This window comes from Puma concolor, chromosome A1 (genome assembly GCF_028749965.1).
Source record: "Puma concolor isolate L17-30 chromosome A1, mPumCon1.1.hap2, whole genome shotgun sequence".
NCBI classification, from domain to species: Eukaryota; Metazoa; Chordata; class Mammalia; order Carnivora; family Felidae; genus Puma; species Puma concolor.
Window position 1 is genome coordinate 131,957,493 of NC_141667.1, and position 25,348 is coordinate 131,982,840.

General features: G+C 48.2%; 1 protein-coding gene across 5 annotated transcripts in view; it reads left to right on the forward strand.

Annotated features, from left to right (window-relative positions):
- The window catches only part of ACSL6 (acyl-CoA synthetase long chain family member 6), a 61,570-nt gene that overhangs the window by 18,457 nt on the left and 17,765 nt on the right, over positions 1-25,348 (forward strand). For 3 of the 5 annotated variants that reach the window (XM_086704602.1, XM_086704612.1, XM_025925021.2), the window contains 14 exons: positions 1,078-1,192; positions 2,113-2,177; positions 2,442-2,543; positions 3,054-3,153; positions 3,722-3,900; positions 4,907-4,939; positions 6,472-6,523; positions 15,572-15,645; positions 17,230-17,307; positions 18,736-18,870; positions 19,263-19,397; positions 20,448-20,543; positions 21,869-21,941; positions 24,921-25,009. In XM_086704602.1, coding sequence (XP_086560728.1) covers positions 1,078-1,192; positions 2,113-2,177; positions 2,442-2,543; positions 3,054-3,153; positions 3,722-3,900; positions 4,907-4,939; positions 6,472-6,523; positions 15,572-15,645; positions 17,230-17,307; positions 18,736-18,870; positions 19,263-19,397; positions 20,448-20,543; positions 21,869-21,941; positions 24,921-25,009 — 1,326 coding nt within the window. Of the gene's footprint in view, positions 1-1,077; positions 1,193-2,112; positions 2,178-2,441; positions 2,544-3,053; positions 3,154-3,721; positions 3,901-4,906; positions 4,940-6,471; positions 6,524-15,571; positions 15,646-17,229; positions 17,308-17,364; positions 17,443-18,735; positions 18,871-19,262; positions 19,398-20,447; positions 20,544-21,868; positions 21,942-24,920; positions 25,010-25,348 lie in introns of all 5 variants that reach the window. The other 2 variants (XM_086704624.1, XM_025925022.2) reach the window with 2 other exon arrangements.

Genomic DNA, 25,348 nt, shown 5'->3' on the forward strand with positions numbered 1-25,348 from the left:
ATGGGGATGTTCAGGGCACTTTTCCAGCAGAAGGCATGATGTGTGCAAAGATGTGAGTATGTGATCTTGTACCTGGTGGCTTTGGGAAATGGAGATTCATATGGGGTGGCTGGACAGCGGAGAAGGGCTACCAACAGGCTAGCAGAGTAATTACCAGTATGGCGTTTGGTATACAGGAGCCCTGAAGGGCTGGCTATACCTCTTACTAGCTGTATGGTTCTTGGCAGTTTCTTAACTCTCTGAGCCTCAATGTCCTCAACTGTCAGGTGAGTAATAAAAGGAGTATCTACTTCCTGAGTTGTGGTAAGGATTTGGTAAGGTGACACAGAGAAAGCACCAGACTATTTGGTAATTTTAATTATAACTTACTTTGAGAGGCCAGCAAGGACAAAGGCCCATGGGCCAGGATCCTGGAGGGAGCAGCATAGATTTATTTTTTGTTTTTAGTAGTAAGCAGACACAGGGTGAATTCGTGCCGTAGAGGGGTCATGTGGCATGGGCAGGAGTGTTCCTGGACAGGCACCTTTAGCCAGTATTCAAACTAATTCACGCTATTATGTGAATGATGGATGGCACCCAAATTTTTCTTAACCTAGGGGTACAGCAGCAACAGATGATGGGATGAAGGCCACCTTTCCAGGCTGATCCTGATGCCAGAGGGTAGCCTGACTCTAGCCAACACTCACCATTCCATTGTATGAATGAACCATAGGTATATTTGAACAGTCCCTGAAATTATGGACATTTTGTGTGTGCTCACGCAGTGTTTAGGTGCTGTGTGCATGTATGGGAGACCGGTATACTGGGCCTGTGTATGTGAGCCAACTGTGTTTGAGTGTAGCTGCATATAGGTCAAGCGTATACCAGCCATATGTGTGTGAGTGTGTGTAGAGGTTGTGTGTGTACCGTCCAGGTGTGTGTAGGCCATGTGTGTGAGTGCACACAGAGCATGTCCCAGTCCCAACTGTGTGGCCCTGGTGTGCATCCACGCCGTGTACAGCCTGCTGCATACTGGTGCTCTCCCCTGATGCCTATGCCTGCCTCAGCCAGCTTCCCTGGCCTGTGCTTGGCTCGTAGGACAGTGGCGGGGCCCGGCGATCTGTGATTGGAGATGGCCCTCAGCTGCTCACCCACTATTATGATGATGCCAGGACCATGTACGAGGTGTTCCGCCGTGGGCTTAGCATCGCAGGTGAGAGGGGCTGTGAGGGTCTGGAGGAGCCCTGCCAAGGGTTGAGCAGGTACAAAGGTGTGAGCCGACAAGCAGGGAACCAGGAGCGTGGCAGGTGAGTGGTTGCCAGGTTCAGAGGAGAAAAGCAACTCCTGGCACTCCTCCCACTCAGGGAAGTAACTGCATTATGCGGCCGAAGGGCTGACCTCAGCTTTGTTCTAGCCCTTAGCACTGCCTGACCTTAAACCATCTCTTAGCTCATAGTTAAAAAAAAATTTTTTTAATGTTTATTTATTTTTGAGAAAGTGAGAGAGAGAAAATGTGGGCCAGGGAGGGGCAAAGAGAGGGAGATACAGATTCTGAAGTAGGCTCCAGGCTCCAAGCTAACAGCACAGAGCCCGACGCAGGACTCAAACCCATGAACCCCAAGATCATGACCTGAGCTGAAGTCAGATGCTTAACCAACTGAGCCACCTAGGCACTCCTTGGCCCTTATTTTATATCTCCCATGGGCAGACCCTGCTAAGCCTCAAACTGCCAGGCCTCTGGCTGGCATGGTTCAGAGCCTGAGCCTCTGGGATGTCTGGGTGACCCAGGGTATGGGTCAAAAGGAAGTGGTCACAGAGAGGCAACTCTCCATCTCTGCCTCATAGTCCCCACGTCTTTGTGTCCCCTTGAGGCTACATCACACAGGTCATGGTGGGAACTGGCACTGTGTTAGTCCTTATTCCAGGGCCTCCCTGATCCTTGAGGACATGTCATGCTTGTGTGCTTTAGGCCTCCTTCAGCTTCAGCAGGTTAGACAGGCAGCTGGGGGCAGTTCGCTTGACCCATGGACCACCCCACAGGATGGGATGTCCATTCACCTATCTGATGAGCAGATGCAGGTGACACCCACCCTACCATCCTCCCTGGCACAAGGCCTGCTTATCTCTCTGCAGGGAATGGACCCTGTCTTGGCTTCAGGAAGCCCAAGCAACCTTATCAGTGGCTGTCCTACCAGGAGGTGAGTGATAGAGGACAGGCCCCACCCTGTCGACCCATGTAGACCTGGCATTGTGGGGCTTGTGGGTACCCTGCAGGGTCTCAGAGGGTCATTGTTTCCTTGCATGGCCTGTTTGCCAGACTCCCAGCAGCAACTTCAGAGGACTTCCAGCCGACCTGGGTAGGGTCTTAGGGAGGTCTCAGACCTGTAGGAATCCTTACCTGGGAATTTTCCTCCCCTGCTAAAAGTCCTTGCTTTCCATCACTTCCCCATGTCCATGTGCAGGTGGCCGACAGGGCTGAATATCTAGGGTCCGGACTTCTGCAACACAATTGTAAAGCATGTACAGATCAGTTTGTTGGTGTTTTTGCACAAAATCGACCAGAGGTAAGTATCTGCCTTGATTGGTTTTAGAGGTTTCAGTAGAGTAGGGGGTTGGGTACCATACAACAGCCCTGGTCAAACTGCGTGTAGGGCCTAGGACAAGAGAAAACATGGATGTACTTGTTCCATGCCACCACCGACTCCTTTGACTTTGCCCCTAATCAGGAGTGGACATCTCAGCCAAGCTCCATCTACACCCCACCCAGCCCCACAAACAGGTGTTTCCTGAGCCATGGGGGAAGAAAGACCCAGGGAAGAAGGCCACAAGGCCTAGAAATAGGCTTTGGGCTATTTGGAGGCCCCAAATTCCCTGGGGCATGCGTGCTCTAGAAAGCTGTGGAGAAGCAGGTGCAACCAGTTAACCTCATGGATTCCTTGCAACATGGAGAGGGCCAGAACAGAACCTTCTCAGGAAGACCCAGAACAAGTACCCTGGTTGCCTGGGCATAAGAGCAGTACAGCCCTCCTATCTGCTCTATGCTCCCCCAACCCCGCACCTGTGTGTCTCCACAGTGGATCATCGCAGAGCTTGCCTGCTACACGTATTCTATGGTGGTGATCCCACTATATGACACCCTGGGCCCTGGTGCTATCCGCTACATTATCAACACAGGTGAGTCACCACTGCCTCCTCTTGCCACTGGCAGCCAGCCCCTGGACCCCAGCCTCTTAGCTTACGCTAATTGTCTGATACTAGTAAGCACTTTGCTTCCATTCTCAAAGAACATTTTCCAATCTGGCCGTTGAGTTGGCTTTCCCCAGTTGGACTTCACCTGAAGGCACCTTCCACAGGGCCTGGCTACCGTGAAGGAGCCTCTGCAGCAGCCTCCACACAGGCTTCCGACTCTCTGAGGCTTACTTTTCAGCTCAGGGCAGATGCGGGGGAAGCGGGGTGGTGGTGGCAAATAACCTCAAGCAGACCTGAGATTATGGATCCTGAGCCTGGAGCAAAGGAATGCTTGGAATCTGCTCCAGGACATTCCTTGGCCTCTTGCCCTCGTTTCTCCTAAGCTCCATGCACTTTCCTCTGTGTACAACACATAGCCTACATAGCCTGTCTTCTGCATTTATTTACACACAAGCTTTGACACACACAGCCCATGGCTCTGCTGCCTAGCACATGCTACCCACAGTCACAGCCTGTGCTCACACAGCCTGACTTTTCCTAATGGTCCCTTCAGCTGACATCAGCACCGTGGTCGTGGATAAACCTCAGAAGGCTGTGCTTCTGCTAGAACATGTGGAGAGGAAGGAGACTCCAGGGCTGAAGCTCATCATTGTCATGGAACCATTCGAGGAAGCTCTGAAAGACCGAGGGCAGGAGTGTGGGGTGGTCATTAAGTCCATGCAGGCCGTGGAGGTGAGTGTCTGCTTCCGGGCTATTTACTGGGCTGTAGCTGGTTGGCTGCTGAGCCAGGACTGCTGGTTATCTGCCCCTCTCATGCCCCGGGGTGGACGTCTTGGGCCATCAGGGTGTGTCAGGGCTGAGATAGGGCAGGCTTTTACAAGGGCTGGTGGCAGGTGGTGAGGTTGGTGCCTATAGGCATCCTCTAGGTGACAGACTCAGTTGGCTGGCACATTGAATAACACAGGCACCAATAGGTATATGGTAGTGCCAGCCTGCCCCAGAGTTACTTACATAGCCTCTGGAGCCTCCATGTTTTCAGCTAGCCATCAGCCTGTGTGAGCCTCAATACTACAGACATGAGGTCCAGGAGTCTTTGAGAGGTTCCTTCAGTGTGTCCCAAACTCCCAGCAGCCAGCAGAATCAGTTTTTCTGTGCATGACCTCCCCAGAGGCGTCAGGCTGGTGGCAGCTTGTGGCCTGCTAGAGTGACACAGGACATCCTGGTCCCCAGGGCCTCACGCCCGCCTCAGTAGCAGCTCACCCCCACCATCCCTTTCTGGATGTAGGCCCCTGAGCTCTCCAGGTGTTCTCCTACCTGCCTGTCTGTCACCAACTATACTTGTAATACGTGGGCAGTTGTACCCGTCCATGGTTTGGGGGCCACATTTATGCTGACAACCCCCCATCTGCCCCTCTAGCCTTGACCATTTATCTGGAAGTGTAGGCCACCTAGCCATTCTGTCCTGAGCATGTGTCCCGATGGACACCTCAAGCTGTCTCCCCCGTTGTGCACGTGCACAGTGTCTAACCTCTCCCTGGGCCTCAGGCCCCTGTCTGTAATGTGTGGGGTGGCTTAGGCCTGGACGTGCATATAAGAAGAGGCCACTCAGGTGGTTTCTCCACATAGGCAGGAGGTGGTTTCTCCACCATGCCAAGCTTATTTTGATTTTTTGTTTATTCACTTGTTTTGATCAATCAGAACTTTTGAGCATTTTAAAAATCATGGTTTTCTCTTCCAGGAGTGTGGCCAACGGAATCATCACGTCCCTGTGGTAAGCTCATCTGCCAGCAGGTCTTTATTGATGGTGTGCGGGGCTTATCCTCACAGACCACGCTCACTATGCACGGGGCCTTGCTAGGGGGTCAGAGAAGCACCCCTGTGTTAATAAGCCATTGCTGTGAGCAGCTTTGGAAATACCCACTCAGGGAACCAGGACTTGTGTAGGTGAGGGTGTAGAGAGGGACCTGGAACAGGAGTCAGACGTTTAAGATGGAGAAAAAAGGGCAGCCATTCCTCACTACCCTTGGTTCTCCAGAGGCCTTTTCTTTGGGAAGGCTTATTTTTTCCCCTTGTAGGTAGTGAACTCTACAAGGATGGGGTGAACAGGAGAAGCAACAGAATTAGAAGTGAACCCCGGGCCAAGTGCCCTTGTAACATCTGCTGTCCTTGTTCATCTTTGTGAATTTTTCTTTTTAAAATTTTTTAACGTTTATTCATTTTTGAGAGACAGGGCACAAGCGGGACAGGGGCAGAGAGAGAGGGAGCCACAGAATCCAAAGCAGGCTCCAGGCTCTGAGCTGTCAGCACAGAGCCCAACACGGGGCTCAAACCCACGGACCATAAGATCATGATGTGAGCCGAAGTTGGACCTGACTGAGCCACCCAGGCGCCCCGTGAACTTTTCTGTGTGTTACCCCCGAGTGATACTTCCTGGGGTCAAGTCACCAGTGACGGTCACTGTTCCTGGGAGAGCCGTGTGGGAGTTTTAAGCTTGCTTACGAGGCCTCTTGCCTCCAGTCTTCCCTCCAGCTCAGCCCTTCCCACTCTTCTTACCTGCCCCTGAGCTTTCTCATATGCAGATCAGCCCTTCATGGGCAGCCCTGGTGTATGCCCACCTCCCTCATACCATACCCCAGCCTCAGAGCACCATTTTCCAAACTCTTGGTACACCCTTGCCTCCATGCCTCCACCAGTAACCAGGCTAGTTCCTCTTCCAGAGCCTATCTTCCCTTTGTCTGGAGAGATCTTGCTTGTCCCTCAGTCCCAACTCATGTCATCTCTTCTGCATACAAGTGGACGTGATAGGCTCCTCCTGGTTACCCCAGGACTCTGCCCTGGGCCAGGGCCAGGGTCTGATACAGAGCAGTCTTGGTGACACAGTGGGAATCTCAGTTCCTGGGCCACACATTCTGTCCCCAGGCCTAACCCCAGACATTTGGGAGAAAGTGGGAAGGCAGGATGGAACTTCTCCACCGAGAAGATGAGGTCTTTGTTAGAGGCCTAGATGTGACCACTGTAGTCCAATCCCATCCCAGATTCAAGCTGGGGAGGCAGCAGGACCAGGTGAGAAATTAGTGTGACAGATGGATGTCCAAGCCCCCATCAAGTTTCCTCAGCCTCTTTCCTGAGGACCTGCCAGCCCACCTTTCTGACGGCTGCAGGCAGGGGCAGGCACACGACTCTATACCCACTCGTGGCGGGTGGGGGTGCACAGAGAGGCTGGCTGGTTGAGAATCCCAGGGGTCTCGGGCCCTGGCTGGCCACTCTGGGTCCTCTTAACATACACTTCTTCTCACTCTGCAGCCCCCGAAGCCCAGTGACCTCTCCATTGTGTGTTTCACAAGCGGCACAACAGGTGAGCTGAGGCACCCAGATCACCAGCCGGGGCCACCTGCAACCTTCTCTGGCAGCCTTGGTGGTGTGACTGCAGGGGTCTCTGGTGCCCCCTGACCTCTGAGGCATGGGCTGAGCCTTGTCCCATGCCTGATTCCAGACCATGGGCTCCCAGTGCCCAGCAGGAGGCAGCATGGGTGGTGGGACATGGATAGTGTGGACTGCGAGGTCAGGGTGGGGGCTGGCCATTTCCTAGAGCTGGGGCCAGAGGAGGGCTGGGTAGCTGAGTCACATCATCCCTTGCTGAGAAGCAGCTCTCACCGCTCTCCTTCCTGCCCTGACTTGGCCTTTGTGTCAGGGACCACAGATAAAGTGTGGGGTTTGGTGTCTGAAAGTCTTGATTTGGGTTCCACTTCTACCACTTGCTGGTGGCTAGGAGCCAGTCACCTAGGCTTGCTGCCACCTCCTCCCCAGCCTCTCCCTGTGATAGGGTGGTTGAAAGTGCCAGAGAGGGAATGGTGTGGAAAAAGGCAGTGCAGAAACTCTGAAGGATGGGGCTGGTATGCTGTGGGCATGGATGTCGGATAAGGACAAGCAGAAATGATTCACCCCATGCCTGGTGCTGACAGAGGAGTGCATAGGGCAGCATCAGCAGGGATAGCCAAGGAAGGCTGCCTGGAGGAGGCAGGGTGCACAGGAGGGGTGTGGCCACAGGCACAGCACTTCACAGTCTGCAGTGCCTTTTCCCCCCAGTCACTGAGCTGCTGGGGCCTCAGCACAGCCTGTGAGGCAAGCAGGCATGGATGCTATATGAGTGGATGCCACCAGCAAGTGGAAGCAGGGGACTTGTGCCCTTTTTCCAGAACCCCCCGCCCAGTGCTCTTCCTCTGCTGCTACTCCATCTCATCTATTGACTTGGGAAGTCACTTGTCCTAGCCTTGAATGGGCAAGAAGTTTCCAGCCTTCTTCTTCTGGTTGGAGGGCTGGCCTGCCTTGATGATAATGCTTGATGGGGTGGGCAGTGAAAGTGGAACTTCGCACAGTCTCTGCAGATGCAGACTCTAAGGCATTTGGCAGGTCCTCCCCAGCCCCATAAGCAGACCCGCCATGAGGATGGATCATGATAAACAAGGCTTTGTTAGATCTAGATGGATTTTTGCCATTAACTCAGTGGGTTTGAGGATTTCCACCCCACGGCTAATTTTTATCAGAAAAGAAATAGCATAGTCCTTGCTCTCCAGTAGCTGACATCTAGAGTCAACGCAGAATTCAAAAACGCCCTTCAGGTTTACGTGGGTGTTTGTTTGTTTGTTTTTTGTTTTTTGTTTTTTTTGTCATGAGTTTCATACGTAAAATTTTGGTGATATGTCTCTCCAGCCTGGGTTGGGAAACAGGTTACTATTGTGGCCTTTATGTATTTATTTTTTAAATTTATTTTGAGAGAGAGAGCAAGCAGGGTAGGGGCAGAGAGAGAGAGGGAGAGAGAGAATCCCAAGCAAGCTCCATACTGTCTCACAGAGCCCAACACAGGAGAAAGAACTCACAAACCATGAGATCATGACCTGAGCCAAAATCAAGAGTCAGACATTTAACCAACTGAGCCACACAGGTGCCCTACTACCGTGGCTTTTACCTTTAGACCCTTGATGTTCAAGAGTGCCCCTAGGCTTTTAATGAGTCACTTGGTCATATTGGCCTCCATATCTGGAGAAGAACTTCATGGAGCAGAAATGTGCTATCACCTAGGTGTAGAGGGCAGGCCTCATGTCCCATGCTTTTCCAAACCATGAAATCACAATTGGAAGCTAAGCCATCCTGCCCAAGCTCTGTGTGGTGGAAGATGGTCATATGGAGCCAGGAAAACAGGTTGTGATTTAGTGCCCAAGCCTCCCTCGATAGAAGCGCTGCTGGTGCAAGGGCAGAGCTGGGGGATTGAGCAGACCTCTTATCACCCTGCCCGGCTGTACTTGGATTTCCTTGGCATTAGCATGAGCCTGTGCTGTGCCTCTGGTAGCCATCCTGTTTTCGAGCACATCAGCCCTGCCTGTCCTCAGCATCACAAACCCCGGATATAGCTTCTCTTCTGAACTGTGTTCCCAGCTTCATCAGGGGCCCACACTCTTCTTTCAGTGGGGAAAGATGGAACGTATGATCTAAACCTGACATTTGGTTCATGATTCTGGTGGAATCATTCTGGGAAGATTTTCTTCTTGCTATATGATGGAAACATCTGTGGAGATCCCCAGAATAAGCCAGTGCTATGGAACCCCTAGTCAGGCTGTGACAGTCCTGCAGGAGGTGAGAGGATGGGGTTTGTCTACACTCAGGGATGGCTACTGGGTGGGTATATAGTTCGTTGTTCATTTCAAAATGACTATTAGCTGGACTGGAATCTGATAGCTCCTACCCCCCACAAAGAGAATTTGTGGGTATAATATAGCCTTGTTTGGGAAATTGGGTGCCATGAGTGATAGTTAAGACATATACTATGAGTTCATGTACCCTCTCTTCCCAGAGAAGAAAATACAGCGATCTTTTTAAATATATCCTTCTCAAGCTCTATGCTTTTAGCATTCTTTTTCTAACATATCGATTCACTCATTCAGCTCATTTATGGAGCATCCAGTATGCATCAGACCTAGTGCTAGGGGCTGAGGTCACAGGGATGGATAAGACAGACCCCTGTCTTCATGAGCTCACAGCTTATGTTACCGAGCAGTTCAGTACAATGTGGTCACTGCCTCAAGAGTCCACATCCCAGAGTGCATGGAGCACTATGCCACCAAGAGGTCAGAAGAGCAGGACAGAAAGGATTCCCAGCGGAGTCCACTGGAGCAGAGTCCTGAAAGATTGGTAGCTGGAGGAGAATAGGAGGAAGGACATTCTCAGCATGGGGAACAGCATGTGCAAAGGATTGGCTGCAAGAAAGAAAATATTGCTTCAAAGGAGAGTTGAGTGAGGAAATAGCTGTCTGGGAACATGGCCTGGGAGCACTGGCAGGAGAGGAATGATGAGGGCAAGAGTTTCTTTTTTATTTATTTATTTATTTTTTTTTTAATTTTTTTTTTCAACGTCTTTTATTTTATTTTTGGGACAGAGAGAGACAGAGCATGAACGGGGGAGGGGCAGAGAGAGAGGGAGACACAGAATCGGAAACAGGCTCCAGGCTCTGAGCCATCAGCCCAGAGCCTGACGCGGGGCTCGAACTCACGGACCGCGAGATCGTGACCTGGCTGAAGTCGGACGCTTAACCGACTGCGCCACCCAGGCGCCCCAGGGCAAGAGTTTCAAGTGGAGGCTGAGCTAGAAGTGAATAGAATCTGTCAGTGTTGTCTGGTGGCTAAACTATACCCAGAGGATGCCACCACAGAAATGCCTGCTGGTGCTCTTGGCAAAGGCTAATCGTGGAGCGGAGGCTGGAAGCAGAAGCTGATTGCAGTGGAATGAGGAGTGAATGGGAGGTGAGGATGTCACATCAGCACATGTGGACAATTTCTTCAAGAAGCATGGCCATGTCACCAAAAGGCTTGCTCCATAATGTTGATAAACATCGCTGTTTGAATAGTCAAAATCTGGAAACAACTCCAGTGCCCATCAGCGATAGAATGGTATACCTCAATAGAATCCTCTCCCTTACTGTACATTGAGTGAAAGAAACCAGACACAAAAGATTGCATGATTTCTTTGGTATAAAATTACAAGAACAGGGCGCCTGGGTGGCGCAGTCGGTTAAGCGTCCGACTTCAGCCAGGTCACGATCTCGCGGTCCGAGAGTTCGAGCCCCGCGTCAGGCTCTGGGCTGATGGCTCAGAGCCTGGAGCCTGTTTCCGATTCTGTGTCTCCCTCTCTCTCTGCCCCTCCCCCGTTCATGCTCTGTCTCTCTCTGTCCCAACAAATAAATAAACGTTGAAAAAAAAATTTTTTTTTAAAAAAAATTACAAGAACAATAAACTAGTCTATGGTTTTATAAGTCAGGATAATGGTTGCCATCCAGGATAACGCTGCCCTGGAATGCTGATGATGTTCTAGTTCTTTAAAAAAAGAAATTGTTTTTAATATTTATTTATTTTTAAGAGAGAGAGAGAGACAGATAGAGTGCAAGCAGGGGAGGGGCATAGAGAGGGGGAGACACAGAATCCAAAGCAGACTCCAGGCTCTGAGCTGTCAGCACAGAGCCCAACGCAGGGCTTGAACCCACAGTTCGTGAGATCATGACTTGAGCTGAAGTTGGACGCTTAACCGACTGAGCCACCCAGATGCCCCGTGATGTTCTATTTCTTGATCTGGTGCTGGTTGCCCAGGTAAGTTCGCTTGGGAACAAAAAAATCTATTGGATCTGTACACTTATTTGGGCAATTTACCACATATGTATGTTATGCTGTAAGGGAGAATCTATGTGAAAAATAGATTAGCTTTGAAGCAATGACAGACCAAGAGTGGAGCTGGCAGAGGCTATGGAGGGGGTGGGGCTCTTGTTATGGAAACACCTGAAAGTGTTTTTTGTCATCGAAAAAGAGCCACTAGAGACAGAGGAAAGGGAGGTGCTGCTCAGTGGAGCAGAGCCCTTAAAACTCTGGTGTGGATTGAGAGAGAGAGGAGGCTTCTGGATACAGCAGGAACGAGATGTACCCTGCCTGGAGAAGAAGGGAGGAAGAGTGGGTAGAGGCCCCTGGAATTGGAGCATCTCTTCTGTTCTAACTGAGGGCACCCAGGAAAGCTCAGTCATCTGCAGTCATTTAGCCGAGCATGTAATGCCCATCGGCCTTACCTCTGTGGCTGCTCAAAAGTGGGATCTTGGGAAAATACTCTCTTTGACCTATTTGTTTTGTGCCATTCAGTTCAAGACTTATGTGACCATATGCATAAAACTACATCTGGGTATTCCTGCTGTGCAGCTTTAGGAGAATTTCTTAACTTCTCTTAAGCCTCAACTTGCTTGAATATTAAATGAAGCCATCTGATATCTGTAATATAGGATGTTTTAAGAAATAACTGAGTTACCATGTATGTATGTATGAGATGCCTAGCACAGTTCCCACAGTCATGGATTTCAGTACCTGGCTGCTATTATAGTTATTATTTGTGTTTCTACCAGCTCTCAAGTCTGATTGTTCAAAAAATTGGTGGATATGGGGTTGTTGAAAGTAGGACTCAATCCTGAAGAAGAGTTGGGAGCCTCTAGCAGGGAGATGAACACTCTATCCGCATTATAAAACTTCCAGAGCATTTCTGTCACCAGTGTCTTTTGTAACCCACCTTTGTGTGAAAGTGGAAGCCAGCAGCCAGAGGAACCTCCAGCCAGAGGGCCCGTCACTGCTCCCAGCCCCACTCCCATCCCACCCCTGCAGGAGAGACCTCGAGCTCAGCTTCACCCCATAACTGCTCTCACTTGGAGCCAACATCCATCTGGGGCAGACCTTCAGCTAGTGAAATGCCTTTCTGCAGATCAGCCATGGATGGCCAGCCCAGGAATACTGGTTAAAGCCAAAGTGACATCCGCAGAATCTGAAACTAAGAGGTTTTTTTTCCTTCAGCAGCTGGAGAGAAAATAAATGAAGGGATGGCCAGCCTATGAGTAGAAGGTGGGGAATGGACAGTAGATCTCATGTTGATAAGATGGTGCCATTGATGTTGCTCCAGATAATAAGAGAAACAGAGCAAACAGTGGTTCTGTCACTTTGCCATGGGTCTAGCTAGGAATGCTCACCAGTTCCTCCATGTGAGCAACTTGAAAAATTTTCCATATCACATTTTTAAAAACTGCTGTCAGATGCATGCACTTGTCCTGAATCAGAGAAGCAAACAGAGCTTTCCAAAGAGTGACCTCCCGCCTCCTAACTCTGACCTTGCATCTTCTCCCAGGATTTGCTGTCAACACGTACTTCTCCTTCGTCCCTTGGGACCACGTCAAGGGATGACTTGAAATCATTTGAACCTTTTCTGGGAATATTTAAAAATCCTTTAGCTCATTAGAAGTTTATGAAACTTCACTTATACCTACAAGAAATCGTTTGTTTCTAAAAGGTCTAAACCTCTCTCATCATGTTGGAGAGGAAAAAGATTTGCCTAGGCAGACTTGGGTAACTAATACCCTTGTATGTGTTGTGGACTGAACTGAATGGAGGTTTCAGAAAATTTTCATTAATGAAGACAACTTTCTTTTGAAATTCTCGGTCACCCACCCTGAGGTTACATTAGGCATGAGCAAGGCAGCCACCCTCACAGATCTGAAGTTCTATAGTACTGGACCCTATTTTGTGGGAGTTCTGATTTCACATCTAGTATTTTGGTGTTATTCTTTAGAAACCTGTAGAACTTGGGAATCCACAGGTGAAAATTCCCAGGTGATACTCTCAGAATTGTTTGTGGGCCCAGAGACTGTAGAATTTGTATGTAGGAGGCAATTCAGGGACATTTCTTTTTTTTTTTTTTTAATGTTTGTTTATTTGAAAGAGAGAGAGAGAGCACACATGAGAAGGGGAGGGACAGAGAGAGAGAGAGAGAGACCCAGAATCTGAAGCAGGCTCCAGGCTCTGAGCTGTCAGCACAGAAACCAATTTGGGGCTCAGACTCATGGACTGCGGGATCATGACCTGAGCCAAAGTCGAAGTTGGACGCTTAACCAATTGAGCCAACCAGACGCCTCCAGGGACGCTTCTTAATATGGGGTTGGGTTTGAGAAAAGATGCTGGGTTAAGAGAAGGACCAGCAGAGGTGAAACAGATCCCATGCATCTTCTTCATTAAAAAAAAAAAAAAAGATGTTTTAATAGTTACCTATTAAAACCCTGTAACCTTCTGTGTCCCCAGAATCATCTCTGTGATTTGTCAGTATGGGGGTGTGTCCCAGAGCATTTGACACAACCTCACCCATCACACATCTTGGTCAGACCGAGATGGAGCCATTACTGATGCTCCTGTTTCTGGCAGATAGAGCCCCAGTAAGTTGAGCAAACAGGCCTAATGGGAGGTAATTATGTGAGCAACTTTACCTTTGTCTCCATCTGTTCCTTTAAAGTTGTTCAGTGGGTGTGAAAACATACGCACCTCATGCCTTTTATGGTCATTCTCAGGTCAGTTTCATGGGGGTGGTAAGTCACAGACAGTCTTAATTCACAACTACAAGTGTCGGTCCAAAGTGTGAATCGGTCCACTTTCCTGTGACTTCTTCCCTCCGCACCTTGGGCTGGCTGTGGGCTTGGTGGTCTGCTCTCCTCTCTTTCTCTGGTGTCTCTCCTCCTCCTCCCACTTGCTAATGAAGCTTTTAGCCCTCTCCCACCAGGTGGAAGTGGGAAGGGAGAATAAGGAAGTGGGAAAGGGAAGTTCTCTGATGGTTTGGGGCAACACTTAAAACCTGCTCTTTGTGTCACGGACACTTTCAGGAGTTCTCCTTTTGTTTTGTTTTGTTTTTGAGAGAGTGAGCGAGAGTGAGAGATAGAGTGTGAGTGCACATGCAGGCAGGGGAGGGGGCAGGGAGAGAGGGAATGAGAATCTCAAGTGAGCTCCCTGCTGGGTGTGAAGCTAGATCTCAAGACCATGAGATCATGACCTGAGCTGAAATCAAGAGTTGGATGCTCAACTGACTGAGCCACTCAGGTGGTGCCACTTAGGAGTTCTCTTTGCACTCCCTCCTCTACATTTTGTGCCTGTGGACAAGATTCCTTTTTAACCCACAGTTCTTGCCATCACCCCCTCAGACTAATGTTCCTTCTGCCAACTCCATATGCAGTCCCTGGGATTTATTATTTTTTTGCAGCCATGGTCTTCTTCACATTTCTCACCAGGATCCCCAGCTGCAGGGAACATGATTGAGCTCTGAGTTAGCTGGGGTTTCAAGTTGGGAGAGAGGATGGGCTAAAAAACTCTGCGTAGCTCTCTCTGAAGAAATTCTTTTCACAAATCCATTCCTCTCCCTCTTCCCCTTCCTCCTCCTCCTCTTCCTCCTCTTCCTTCTTTTCTCTTCCTCTCTGAGGTAAAATTTACATAGCTTAATTAAACATTACTAAATATTTTAAAGTGAACAATTTTATGGCATATACTACAATACTCTCTTAATCTCTAGTCACTTTGTCCTTTTATTATCTCTTTCTGGGTGACGGTTGCAAAGTTAAACATTTTGGTTTATTTAATATTTCCTGGGTAAGTTTGCACATGGTCTGCCCTCTCACTTTTGGAGTTTCACAGTGGTTGTATCTGCTGCCTTAGTGGAAACTTCTAATAACATCTTTTGCACATGGATTATATTCTTAGACCTTATGAAAGCCCTATGAGGTGGGCATTGTCCCTATTTTACAGGTAAGCAAACAGAGAGGAGAAATGGCTTCCCCATGTTATGCTGGCAGTGACAGGAAAGGCCGGGAGTTGAGACCAGTCAGATGTGTCCAGACGCGGCCTGTGTTGTGTCCACCCTGATGTGAAATGGTGACCACTCTGGCCTCCTTCCCCAGCCTCCTGCGCCCTGGGTCCCTCACCTAGAGAATGACTCTTCTGACCTGGGCTTCACTACAAGGAGTAGTGAGAAGTCTTATCAAGATAAAGCAAGAATATCCATGTCCCATCTTTGACTATGAGCAAGCAGGGGGTCTACCCCAGCGCTCTGCACCTCTAGCCTAGCCTTAACCCCGGGGCCTTTCCTGGTGCTGGATGCAATGAGGAAGTCCTCTGCTAGCACAGTTGGCTGTTGGATTCTGGAGATTAGACCTGTTTAGCCCAGAGACCAGCTCCACATACTGGGTGAAGAGGCAGGGGGCTGAGAACCTGTGCTCCCTTAGGGAGCACAGGCCACAAGTAACCAGCCTGTCAGGCTTTGAGCCACCCTGCCTGTGTGGCTGTGTCACCTGCCTTCTGGTTTAAGCTGCTGGGAGTCTCAAGGTGGGCTTTGAGTGTCTACAGGATGAAAGTTTCTGACATGGCATTCATCTGCCTAGGACTCTGAAGTGGCTGCCAACGAAGGCCAGAGGCTTGGGTCTGGGTCTGGGTCCGACAGTCTGGGGCTGTCAACTTGGGCACTGTTCTCAAGGAGTGGCCCTTGAGCTTCCAACTAATTTGCCTTTTGTGATTTCTCTTTTCAGGGAACCCAAAAGGTGCGATGCTCACCCATGGGAACGTGGTGGCTGATTTCTCAGGCTTTCTGAAAGTGACAGAGGTGAATAAAGTAGACTTGCTAAAGCAGGTGTCTCTTGAGGACACCCTCAAGCCTCAGAGGTTTTTTTGTTTGCTTTCTTTTTTCTGCTCTGATGTAATCTGAGCTGCCTTTCACAGGCAGGTGTTTCTGTTGTCATTAGTACAATCTGACCTTTATAGATATTTTAACCTCAAACCCTGAAGTGATCCATACCTGAAAAATAGCCAATTTGATTTCTAAAAGTGCTAAGATCCCAGAAAGACCTGTAAAACTCTTTTTCATTTTTAACTGCAAAAAGTGAGATATCTGTGGTTTTTATGTGTACCTGTGTTTAGAAAGTAATCCTTAATTACTTGTTTTTCAAATAGGTCAGGGTTTAATTCAGTCATTTCGTGTTTAAGGACTACTAGAGTCTGGGAAACAATGGCGACTGCTAATGTGTAAGACTGTACTTAAAAAGGTAAATCTAAAATCCAAAAAAAAAAAAAAAAGCTTGATATCTTGGCCTGACAAAAGCATGTTAGCATTTTATAACCGGCTAAGAGAGAAGGACATTTTTCCACAAGTGGTGAGTATCCATGTCTCCTGCAGCTTCCTTAAGGAGAAAGGAATGTTCCTTTTCACTTAAGTTAGGCTTTTTCTCCACAGTGGAGAAAAATCACTGTCTGCGTTCCTGCCAGATGGCATTACGGAGCATATGCCCCAAACACTGATAGATTTTGGTAGAAGACTGTAAGAGACTGTTGGTGGCTGAACCCAAGACAGGAGCTGTTTGCCCAGTTCCCAGGGCTTGTCCAGACTCATTCAAAAGCCAGCCTTGGAAGAATAAAGGCCCCTGTGAAAGGGTGGGGGACAGGGAAGTCCAGCAAAGGAGAGCACCCGAGGGTATGTCCTGCTCCTGGGCACAGGCCTTGTGCAGGCACCCCTGGCTGGAGCAGCCCCTGTCCCTGAGATCAGTCCCATCTGTGAGATGTGGGCCAGGGAGGAGGGGTGCAGCAGGGCTCCCTCTTGGCCTCCCCTACAGGCCCTGTCCCCAGACCTTGGCTTGTGAGGCCTGGTTTAGCCATCTGTTTGTCCTGGGCTCATACCCCAGCCACAGCTGGTATAGACCCAGGGCTCCCTGGGTCCCTTTTCTGGAAGAAGGACTAGGAAGTGCTGATAAGCCAAGCCCCTTGGACTCCTGGCTCAGGTGGCCCAGGGAGATGGCGAAGTGGGGTCTGGCCCCAGAGGAGACTTCCCTGCGGAGCTCAGCTCTGCTGGTTTATGTGTGCTTCACTGAGCTTTTTGCTTCTGCAGATAACCTAGACCCACTGGCTGCGCCCTAACACTCCGCCTCCTACGCTGCCCTGTCTCCCTCTCCCTCTCTTCTTCTGCGCCTTTCATCTTCCTCTTTCTCTCACACATTTTTTTCTCTCTCTCATCTTGCCTTTCTCTCTCTCTCTCTCTCTCTCTCTCTGTCTCCTCCCCACCCACCTCCCCATTTCCCTTCCCTTCTTCCTGTTTGCCCCTCCAGGACCATTTTTCTCTGTATTGTTTTATGACTCTCTTGTCGTCTTCCTGTCAGTGTTTTCTTTCCTTTCTGTCTCCCATGCCCGTCACCTGCAGAAAGTGATCTTTCCGAGACAGGACGATGTGCTCATCTCCTTCCTGCCTTTGGCTCACATGTTTGAGAGAGTAATCCAGGTAAGACGCCCACCTGACTGACCGGGCCTTGCCTGGGCTCCTTCTGTTTTCTTACAGAGTCAGTGGGCTCCCACATGTGCGGATGTGCACATTTCCTATTTGCCTTTAGCACACATGTTTGAGAGAATGGTTCAGGTAAGGCCCTGGCTCCAGGGAGGCACATTCTGTGCCCAGAACCCAGAACCCTACCAGAGTGCCACTTGTCACTGGTGCCGTGAAATAGAACTAAACTGCCCTGTCCTCAGACAGGTACCACAGGGGTCCTGGGAGGACTCCAGGGAAGACCCCAGGTCTGCCTTGTCTTCCCTGCGGGTGTAACTCCTCTGAGAGAGGCCCCAGGTGATGGCCTGTGCTCAGAGAGAACTATAGCTTTGCAGAAGTATTTTTACCATTCACACTCTGTGCCATATGGCTCCACTTATGGCCAAGACATTTCCATACCATAACTTCCAAAACTCGCCAACTCCTGGAAAAGAAAACAAGACAGTAAAGTTGGGGAATCAAACTGTCATGATCCCTCGCTCTGGAGATGGGACTGGCATTATGATTGGCCCTGAGATAGGCTTTACAGGAGCGTAGAGGGAGTGGGGGGAGTCCCCATGAGGTAGTGGGAACAAATAATTTTCCACACATGGGTCACTCAGGGGGCCAGCTTATGAATGAGCTATGTCTTCTAAAGCCTCTCCCATCTATCTTGGGGGAGGGCTGGTATATTAGGGCAATGCTTTCCAGCTTTTTAGACATAGATTAGAATGCCATAGTTCATTACTATGAACTAGTTTTGCGACTCTGGGCAAGTCCCTTTACCTCTCTGAGTTTTGCATTCCTCATCTGCAAAATGGAGATATAAATGCTGCCTCACTTATAGGGGTGCTGTGAACATTAAAGAAAGGCACATGCATTAGGCCCCTGGAATATTCCTAACCCCATCAAGAACCATCCAGGACACCCCCCCTTTTGGCCCCCCTCCACCAAACAATACCCAGAGCCAGCGTTAGCATTGTCCCACGGTACTCACAGGCACTGCACACCCTTCCAGAGTTGCTGAGGTGTCCCTGGGGCAGATCCACAGATCTGGATCAGATCTACTGATAGGATGCAGTATAGCTCAGAGACCTGAGACCCCAGGGAGGTCCTTGCCCAGGGCTTGGGAGTTGAGCATGAGGGAGCAGGAACCAGTGAAGTTGGCTGCTCTGGCATCTCCCAAAGACCCAGGATTCCTCCCTGTCTCCTGCTGCTTCACCCCGTGCCTGAGTGGGACTTAGTGGGAAACGGGGGGCACCCCAGACAGCATTCTTAAGTGTCTCATGGCAGAAGCTGGTGCTGGGATAGGCAGTCACGGGCGCCCTCCATGTAGGGCAGAGCTTTGGACTGCAGCCAGGAGTGATCACCCTGAGGGACTCCTCCCTTCCTGTCCTCTCCCTCCAGTCTGTCGTCTACTGCCATGGAGGGCGCGTAGGCTTCTTCCAGGGAGATATCCGTCTCCTCTCAGATGACATGAAGGCTCTGTGCCCCACCATCTTCCCTGTGGTCCCTCGATTACTGAACCGGATGTATGACAAGGTAAGCCCCAGAGGGGGTCTCTAGCCAGGCTGATGTGCTGTGTGTCTGCTTGACTGTACAGGGTCTGAAGCCCCAGGCAGGCTTTCCATGCCTCCTCCCCCAGGTCCTGGAAGTTAACCTCCTTTCTTGTATTCCTTCACTGTCCCCTTCCTTATCCTGTTTTCTTCCTATTCTCCAAAACCCTGTTTGGACAGATTTTTCTTCAGGAATTTCCATCCCTACAATGTGGCCAGACATTGGTAATGTTCACTTTAGCTGGGTGTCACATCCACTGATGTCCTGCAGGGGCAAAATGGAACTTCTCTTTTGGTTAGTCTGGGCCTTCTTTCTGGGGGGATCTGTCTAGAGGTAGTACATGGGGCCAACAGCTCCTTCCAACTTCTGTTCCTCAGATCTTTAGCCAAGCAGACACACCATTAAAGCGCTGGCTCCTGGAGTTTGCAGCAAAGCGTAAACAGGCTGAGGTCCGAAAGGGAATCATCAGGAATGATAGCATCTGGGACGAACTCTTCTTTAATAAGATTCAGGTAAGAAAACAAACAGTGTTATTATGGAGTGACACCAAAGTGGCCTTATAGAAATATTGGAGAAACCCATTCCAGTGGGCTTATAAAATGATAATTCATTTGCTCATGAAGTCAAAGCTTAAACTACCATTGAAATATTAAAGGACTCATTTTTGTTATTTGGATGTGTGTGATATTTGCCAAAAGGCAACCAGCAAGAAGGACTCCTGGAAAATAGATCTGTTGGTCTTCCCAGGCATTGGGGCAACTTTGCCCTTTTATGGTCAGGTCCATCAGGAGCTTCTGTGGCCCGAAGTTTCTCTTGCCTTTCCCAGTAGCCTTGGCCATGCTGGCTTCCCAGCAACACTAGGTTCTAGCAAGGTGACCAAGAATCTTCCTTTCCCTTCCTGTTAGCTACATCTTCAACCCCTACCAGTGCAGACTGATCATGAATTACTCACTTCTGTATCCTCGTTTAAGTTGTCAAGCTCTGCATTACCCAAAGAATCTATAGCTAATTCATAGCATTACTCGTTTTTTCTTACTACCCTATTTTTAGCTCTAAGAAAATTAATATTTAAACTCTCTTGGCTCAACTTACAGAAACAATTCTTTGTCCTTTGCAGTGCATAGTCAATAGAGCAGAAAACAGTATTGATTTATAAATGAAAAAAAGGCTATGCCATTAAGATGGAAGTGGGAAGAAATTGTTCTAAGTAATTGTTTTGGCTGCTGGCAGATGATGGGAGAATGAGAGGAAAGCTGTTCATTTCAAGGAAGGGAGAACCAAAATTACAGAACACTGCCCAGAAGAGTGGCACTTACCTCCAAAGGCAAAGAGAAGTTGGCCATTTTGTGGGTCAAGTTGCAAAGCTGATTGGGTTGATTAATTTGTAAGGAGAAGGGACTGAATCTTCAGCTCACATGTTATAAAGCCTCAGGCCTTCTCTTTTAAACCTGACCTAGGGTCAGGTCGGATCCAACTGTTGAATGTTGACCTTGAAAGAGGCCCAGATGGTTAGATGCCACCTTCAGCAGCCCAGACTGGCAGGTTCTTTTCTCTTCCCACAGGCTAATCTTGGCGGGTGTGTGCGGATGATTGTTACTGGAGCAGCCCCGGCTTCACCAGCAGTCCTGGGATTCCTCCGGGCAGCTCTGGGATGCCAGGTATTGCCTTTATGTGACTTTCCCTAGGGGCAATAGGATGTGTGTTAAGGCAGAGCAGGGAGCCCACTACACCCTCTACTGTATAGAGGAAGATCCTGGGGGCAAAATTTTAGTGGGACAAAAGCTCCCTCCTCTGAGGATGAAAAAAGGCTCAGTGAAAGCCAGGATGATCTTGTGATATCCTGCAAAGTCCAATTGTATCTACTCTAGGAAAAGGGGTCAGATAAACTACATGTGGATCATCATTGTGCTGGAGAACCCATACCACACCTGCAATAGCATCTCTGAGTTCTCCATCCTGCAAAATATCTCCCAACCCAGAAAAAGACCACTAGAGAGGGGGATCAAAGTTCACTGATGTTTTTTTATTTGATTCAGTAGGTTTTGTCATCTCTAAAATATTCATTTTTTCATTTATCTGTTCAACTAATATTTTCTTAAAGTTTATTTATTTTGAGAGATTGAGAGAGCATGTGTGCGTGCGCATGCTCTGGAGGGGAATATCTAACAGAGTTCAAGTAAAACTTACAGTAGGTTTTAAAATATTTGTCTTTGGGGTGCGTAGGTGGCTCAGTCAGTTAAGTGTCCAGCTCTTGATTTCAGCTCAGGTCATGATCTCTTACTGGTTGATGAGTTTGAGACCCACATCTGGCTCTGCACTGACAGTGTGAAGCCTGCTTGGGATTCTCTCTCCCCTCCTTGCTCTGCCCCTCCCCTCCTCACTTTGTATCTCTCTCTCTGTCTTCTTCCAGACATATGCTGACAACTGAATTATGTTACACATAAAATAGAAAATAATAAACCCACGGGCTCCTGGGTGGCTCAGTCGGTTAAGTGTCTGACTTCAGCTCAGGTCATGGTCTCATGGTTGTGGGTTCAAGCCCTGCATCAGGCTGTGCACTGACGGTGCAGAGCCTGCTTGGGATTCTCTCTCTCTTTTCCTCTATCTGCCCCTCCTTTGCTGGTGCTCTCTGTCTCTCTCAAAATAACTAAATGAACTTAAAAAAAATTGCCTTTAATACATATCATCCAAATGAAAAATAGAGTCAGTAGTTGAAAATAGGTCAGAAATCTTTAACCCAAACCACATAACCTTATCTACTAAGTGTCTGTGGTACAAATCACCCTTCTTCCAAACCAAGTGGTCACACCTGTTGATTGTGTTCCGTTCCACCTGGAGAAACCTACCTCCAAAGCACCTCCCTCCCTCTGTCACCAGCATGGAGCAGCTAGATGCTCAGTGGGAAGTTAGCTGGCTGAAAAGGGAAGGCCATCAGCTGTAGGAGCATGTATACTTACAGTGTGGTTTTGTTTTCCATTTGAAGGTTTATGAAGGCTATGGCCAAACTGAGTGCACGGCTGGATGTACCTTCACCACGCCTGGGGACTGGACCTCAGGTAGGATGGCCTGTAGGTATGGGAGGGACTCATGGGGCACTGCTGAGTTAAAAACAGCAAGATCTCAAAAAGTGACAGAAAAAGAAGAAACAAACTGATGGTGATTATGTCTGGGTTGTGGCATTATGGATGTCGTTCTTTTTGTAACATGTTTTAGTATTCTCCAAGTATGTTTTGTATTTTCCTATTTCTTTTATAGAGAACTAGAAGTCATTTTAAAAAAGTAGTACATGACAGAATACGATTCCAGGTAGAAAAATGCTTTCAATATCAGTCAGTATCAGTATATTGGATTTTGCAGGTTCTAAATACCACACAGCCTTGGTTGTGGTTGTTTTATAACAATTTTTTAATGTTTATTTATTATTTTTGAGAGCAAGAGAGACAGAGTGTGAGCAGGGGAGGGGCCGAGAGTGAGAGAGGGGGAGAGAGAGAGAGAGAGAGAGAGAGAGAGAGAGAGAATCTGAAACAGGCTCCAGGCTCTGAGCTGTCAGCACAGAGCCTGACATGGGGCTCATACTCACAGACTGCGAAATCATTACCTGAGCTACAGTTGGATGCTTAACCAACTGAGCCACCCAGGCGCCCCTGGTTGTGGTTGTTTTAGAATGAAGTAAGTAGGCTATGAATTGGATATTATTTACGAAAGAAAGGCAAGTTCATAGTGAATAGAGCACTATTTCTTTTTTTTTTTTAATGCTTATTTTACTTTTGAGAGAGAGAGAGAGAAAGAGACAGAGACAGAGTGTGAGTGGGCAAGGGGCAGAGAGAGGGAGACACAGAATCTAAAGCAGGCTGCAGGCTCTGAGCTGTCAGCACAGAGCCAAACGCGAGGCTCAAACTCATGAACTGTGAGATCATGACCTGAGCTGAAGTTGGATGCTTTACCTACTGAGCCATCCAGGTGCCCCAAGAGCACTATTTCTTAAAGGGCCATTTCTGAGGCTCTTTGAGAACTGGGGTGTCCTATGATGTTAATGTCTGGAAGAAAACAGCAACTTCAGGAAGGAGCAGCCCCTTTCCACGCCCTCATTCTGAAGAGATTCACTTTTCAAGGCAAGGAGGAAGCAGTAGGTAGCCCATGTATTGCCCATCACCAAATTTAAACCAAACACTGGAAGAATCTGAAAAGCACGGAACAAAAGAATCCTTGAGGATACCAACTTTCTCCAGGAGCCTGGAGCCACTCTTCATCCTTAAGTTTGCCCAATTACAAACCAGAAAACTTAGGGTGATGCACATGGAAAAGAAATATGCACAGTAATGTAATGCTATTTTCAGAACACCTTGAGGCAGTCAGCAGAAACATGATAGGTGGATTCCAAATTGAAATCATATCTGGCCACATCACGGACAGAAGCATTTTTGTCCACGTTTTATCTCTTCACACTCTAGTTGAATAAAGCCTGTCTTATGTATAAATTCTTTGATCTCTCTATTGCTGGAAAATTTACTGTAAGTACTGTTTTCTGAGATCCTGGAACAGTAGGTCTTTTCTTATTGTTGCCATCATATTTCCTGATCACTCACACATCCCTTTCTTTCTGAACACTCTCTTCCCTCTTAATGTCATCTTATACATTTTCCTATGTAAGATTTTTGAGGTTTTTGCCTTTTTAAATCATATTTACTGCAAAAAGTTGCAAAGCTATTGAGTATGAGAGGATAGATATCTTTGCACAGTATTGTAAAAGTTGGCAGCCTGTCATTTAAAAGAGAAACCAGAGTGTCAGCCTCATTTTTCATCTACGTGGCTCACTTTTCTTTCAGGACCTTGGCCAGCACCTGCTTAAAAATCCTCTACCTTGCCAGTGACTTGTGTTAACAACCACAGTTACTAGAAAATGACTTAGATGTAATGTTGTGGTTGGAGTATATATGACCAACAACATTTGAAGTCGTATCTTTCAGGGATGAGTTACCTCATCCTTGTCTCCGATTCCTTTGTTACTCAAAGTTTTATGTGTGGACCAGAAGGATCAGTATCACCTTGGTGTCATAAGGGACATAGATACTTAGGCCTTGAGGCGCCTGGGTGGCGCAGTCGGTTAAGCGTCCGACTTCAGCCAGGTCATGATCTCGCAGTCCGTGAGTTCGAGCCCCGTGTTGGGGCTGATGGCTCGGAGCCTGGAGCCTGTTTCAGATTCTGTGTCTCCCTCTCTCTCTGCCCCTCCCCCGTTCATGCTCTGTCTCTCTCTGTCCCAAAAATAAATAAAAAAAAAACGTTGAAGATACTTAGGCCTCATCAGAGTCTGTATTTTAACAAGATTTCTAGATGATTACTATGCACATTAATCAATAGTCTGGTGACTGGAGGAAAAGTGATGATGACTATATATTATCCGAAAACCAAGGGTCTCACAATGGGAAAAATGTTGAATATGGGCACTATTGTAAAAGGTCCTGATAGTGTGGTTGGTGTGGGTATGAACCCCCTACAGACCCTATTCAGGTTGGTGCTGGGCCAGGTGTGCCTGTCTAGCTTTTTAAGACTCAGATGTAAAACAGACCTAACAGAGATTGGCCTGTCCTTTCTCCAGACCTTTTTTTTTTTTTTTTTTTTTTTTTTTTTATCATCAGTGCTTGCCTGTGACAAATGCTCATCTAAAGGTATATTGCTTTTCTGGATTGTGTGGGTGGCTCAGTCGGTTAAGCATCCAACTTCAGCTCAGGTCATGATCTCGCAATTCACGAGTTGGAGCCCCACGTCAGGCTCTGTACTGATAGCTCACAGCCTGGAGCCTGCTTCGGATTCTGTGTTTCCCTCTATCTCTCTGCCCCTCCCCCACTCGTAGTCTGTGTCCCCCTCTCTCTCTTAAAAATAAATAAAACATGTAAAATTAAATAAATAAAGATATATTGCTTTCCTTCCATAATTCCCCACTTTGACCACTGGAGGGGTTCTACATGGCATGGAGCATCTTCAGTGCTGAAATGGATCTGAACACTGACAAATGCCATATTGCTTTGGTGTTGTAGGGCATGTAGGGGCACCTCTGCCCTGCAATCATATCAAGCTCGTCGATGTCGAGGAACTGAACTATTGGACCTACAAAGGAGAGGGAGAGGTAAACTTAGGAATTTAGCTGTGCATGTCTGTGGATGCCACATAGAGTGAGTGAAAGGGAATTATTTTTCTTTCACCTTACATGTAAAGTCACTTTAAATTACTGATTTATTTGACTCTGTTTAATTCAGCATTTCCTCTCCTATTTATGAAGCAACCAACCCCCAAGGTTGGGACTGGGCTGGTCTAAATCAAGACTTGAAATTCCCAAACTTATTTTTTTAATTCTTTTTTTTTTTTTTTTCCTGACTTGGCCTGTTACTATGTTTCTGTCCCAGCAGAAACAGTACCACTTGCAGCTAGGCCAGAAGGGGTAGGTAGTGCTGGCCTGTCCTTGTTT